The 2,206-nt window shown below is 57.7% G+C and overlaps 1 protein-coding gene across 1 annotated transcript; it reads left to right on the top strand.

Annotated features, from left to right (window-relative positions):
- Window positions 1-819: 819 nt before the first annotated feature.
- Window positions 820-1,374, top strand: LOC113981141 (zinc finger protein 239-like; the record flags this gene model as incomplete). The annotated part of the gene is made up of 1 exon (XM_027708375.1): window positions 820-1,374. A coding segment is annotated over one exon (555 nt), but the record flags the coding sequence as incomplete, so codon positions are not given.
- Between the last annotated feature and the right edge of the window lie 832 nt (window positions 1,375-2,206).

Raw genomic sequence — 2,206 nt, 5'->3', positions numbered from 1 at the left:
AAATCAAAGGACTTTGCTGCTGGAGGGTTCAATTCAGTCCCCATCACCTTTTTTTGGGCTGAATCTCCCTATTTTAGAGTATTTTTTAGCTCAATCTCAACTCTTTCCAGTTTGGGGTGGCGAGGCACTTCTTGCTATTTCTGAGGGTTTTTTTGCCTGAATCTCGGTGGTTTGGGTTTTTCTGGGCTGAATCTTGGTGTTCTGGAGGTTTTTATGGTCACAGGATGCCCGGTGAGTTCCAGAGATGGACTTGGGCAGGAGGAACCCCCAAGCCAACGCGCTCAGCCCTTGTTTTCCCCCCCATCAGGATTTGTCCTTCCCAAAGCTTGGCCAGATGAAGGAAACTGCGAGGAAGAGGAAGATGTCGCGGGCCCCCCAGGCAGGTGAGGAGGAAGTCAGTGCCCCTTTGTCCCTCTGTCAGCCCAGCATGGCCCCGGCTGCAGGACAACCCCGCTGCCGCCGCCGTCCTGCCGGGGCGGAGTTGGGGGGATGTCCTTGGCCTTCCCTGTGGGCCGGAGGCAAATCCCCTCCCTGTCCTTCTTGCTTCCTGCCCCAGGCCCCGAGCTGAGGACGGAGAGCCCGGAGGACAAATCCCCCCGTGAGACCCTGGTGGGAGAGGCCGTTTTGAAGGGCTCCACGGCGCAGGAAGGCAGCGGGGAGGAAAAGGGCCGGAGATCCCCCCGCAGGAGGGGCTCCAAAGCCAGCCCAGGGTGCTCTGAGGAGGAAAGACCCAGCCTGGGCCGGGAAGGCGGCCGGAGTTCAAAACTGGTGGTCCCTCCCAGCAGGAAGAAGCCCCTCAGGTGCTTGGAATGTGGGAAGAGCTTCAGGAAGAGCTCCAGCCTCATCCGCCACCAGCACCTCCACACCGGGGCCCGGCCCTACACGTGTGGGGAGTGTGGGAAGAGCTTCAGCCAGAGCTCCCACCTCTGCGCCCACCAGCAGACCCACACCGGGGAACGGCCCCACACGTGTGAGGAGTGTGGGAAGAGCTTCACCCAGAGGTCAACCCTCCGCGTCCACCAGCACATCCACACCGGGGAATGTCCCTACACGTGTGGGGAATGCGGGAAGAGCTTCAGTGACAGCTCCACCCTCCGCAAACACCAGGTGATCCACACCGGGGCGCGGCCCTACAAGTGCTTGGATTGTGGGAAGAGGTTTCCCACCAGCGGGAATCTCCTCCGGCACCGGCGGACGCACACGGACGAGAGGCCCTTCCGCTGCTCCGACTGCGGGAAGGGCTTCAACAGGAACTCCCACCTCGTCATCCACCGGCGCATCCACACCGGGGAGAGGCCCTACAAGTGTGGGGAGTGTGGGAAGAGCTTCAACCAGAGCGGTGCCTTGAGCAGACACCAACAGACCCACGGGTAAGGGCACCCTACAAGTGCCCCAACCTGCGGGAAGAGCTTCGGTCGCTGCTTCCACCCCGAATGAAGCCCCCGATGCTGAGGCAACCCCTGGAGTCCAGTGACTGTCAGTCCATCCCTTTGGGTCACAAAGGGCCAGTCCCCTTTCACAGGGGCAGGTTCTGCCAACTGAACCCTTCCTGGGGGGGTGTGCGGAGATTCCTGCCTTGGCTGGGGACCCCCCAAGGTCACTGCTGGAGGTTGAGAGCAGAGATCTCCCCATGAGCGTTGGTCTGGGGGAGTTCCATCCATCTCTAATTAAAAATTCTTGCTTTTGTGCCAGCTTGAGTAGAATTGCTTCAACAATTGCTTTAGTTTAGAGCACTGTCCTGTCTTATCCTGTACTCCTGGTAGTTTTAGTGTTTGTATTGTGCAGTAAATAATTCTGCTGAAGATCTTGTGTCTGATCATTTGTATCCCTAAATAACTCATTTCTATCAATAGATGTGATTTGCCATCATTAAAACCTGGGGGACAAAAGTGGTTCAGTCACAGCTCTGTAATTCCTCTAAACTGAAAGTGTTGGTGTAATCCAAGGCTGAGATTGGATCCAGCAGCCCCCAGCACCCCACAGGAAGTTGGGAGCTCAGAGGGGCCACCCCTCTTTCCCAACCCCCCCTGTGCCCAAAGACCCCCATGGGACCATCAGACCCACCAGACCACCCCCCTTTTGCCCCCTTCTCCATGTTCCTCCCACTTTTCCATTGTCCTCTCCATCCCCAATTTCCCCCCTGAACAGTTTTGGGGTCCAATCCCCACATTTTACCCTCTCTCCTGTGGCTGCTGAAGGAGAAAAT

This window comes from Neopelma chrysocephalum, unplaced genomic scaffold (assembly GCF_003984885.1).
Source record: "Neopelma chrysocephalum unplaced genomic scaffold, ASM398488v2 Primary Assembly neopelma1_96163, whole genome shotgun sequence".
NCBI lineage: Eukaryota > Metazoa > Chordata > Aves > Passeriformes > Pipridae > Neopelma > Neopelma chrysocephalum.
Note: the sequence above shows the minus strand (reverse complement) of the source record. Positions and strands in the feature narration are given on the sequence as shown.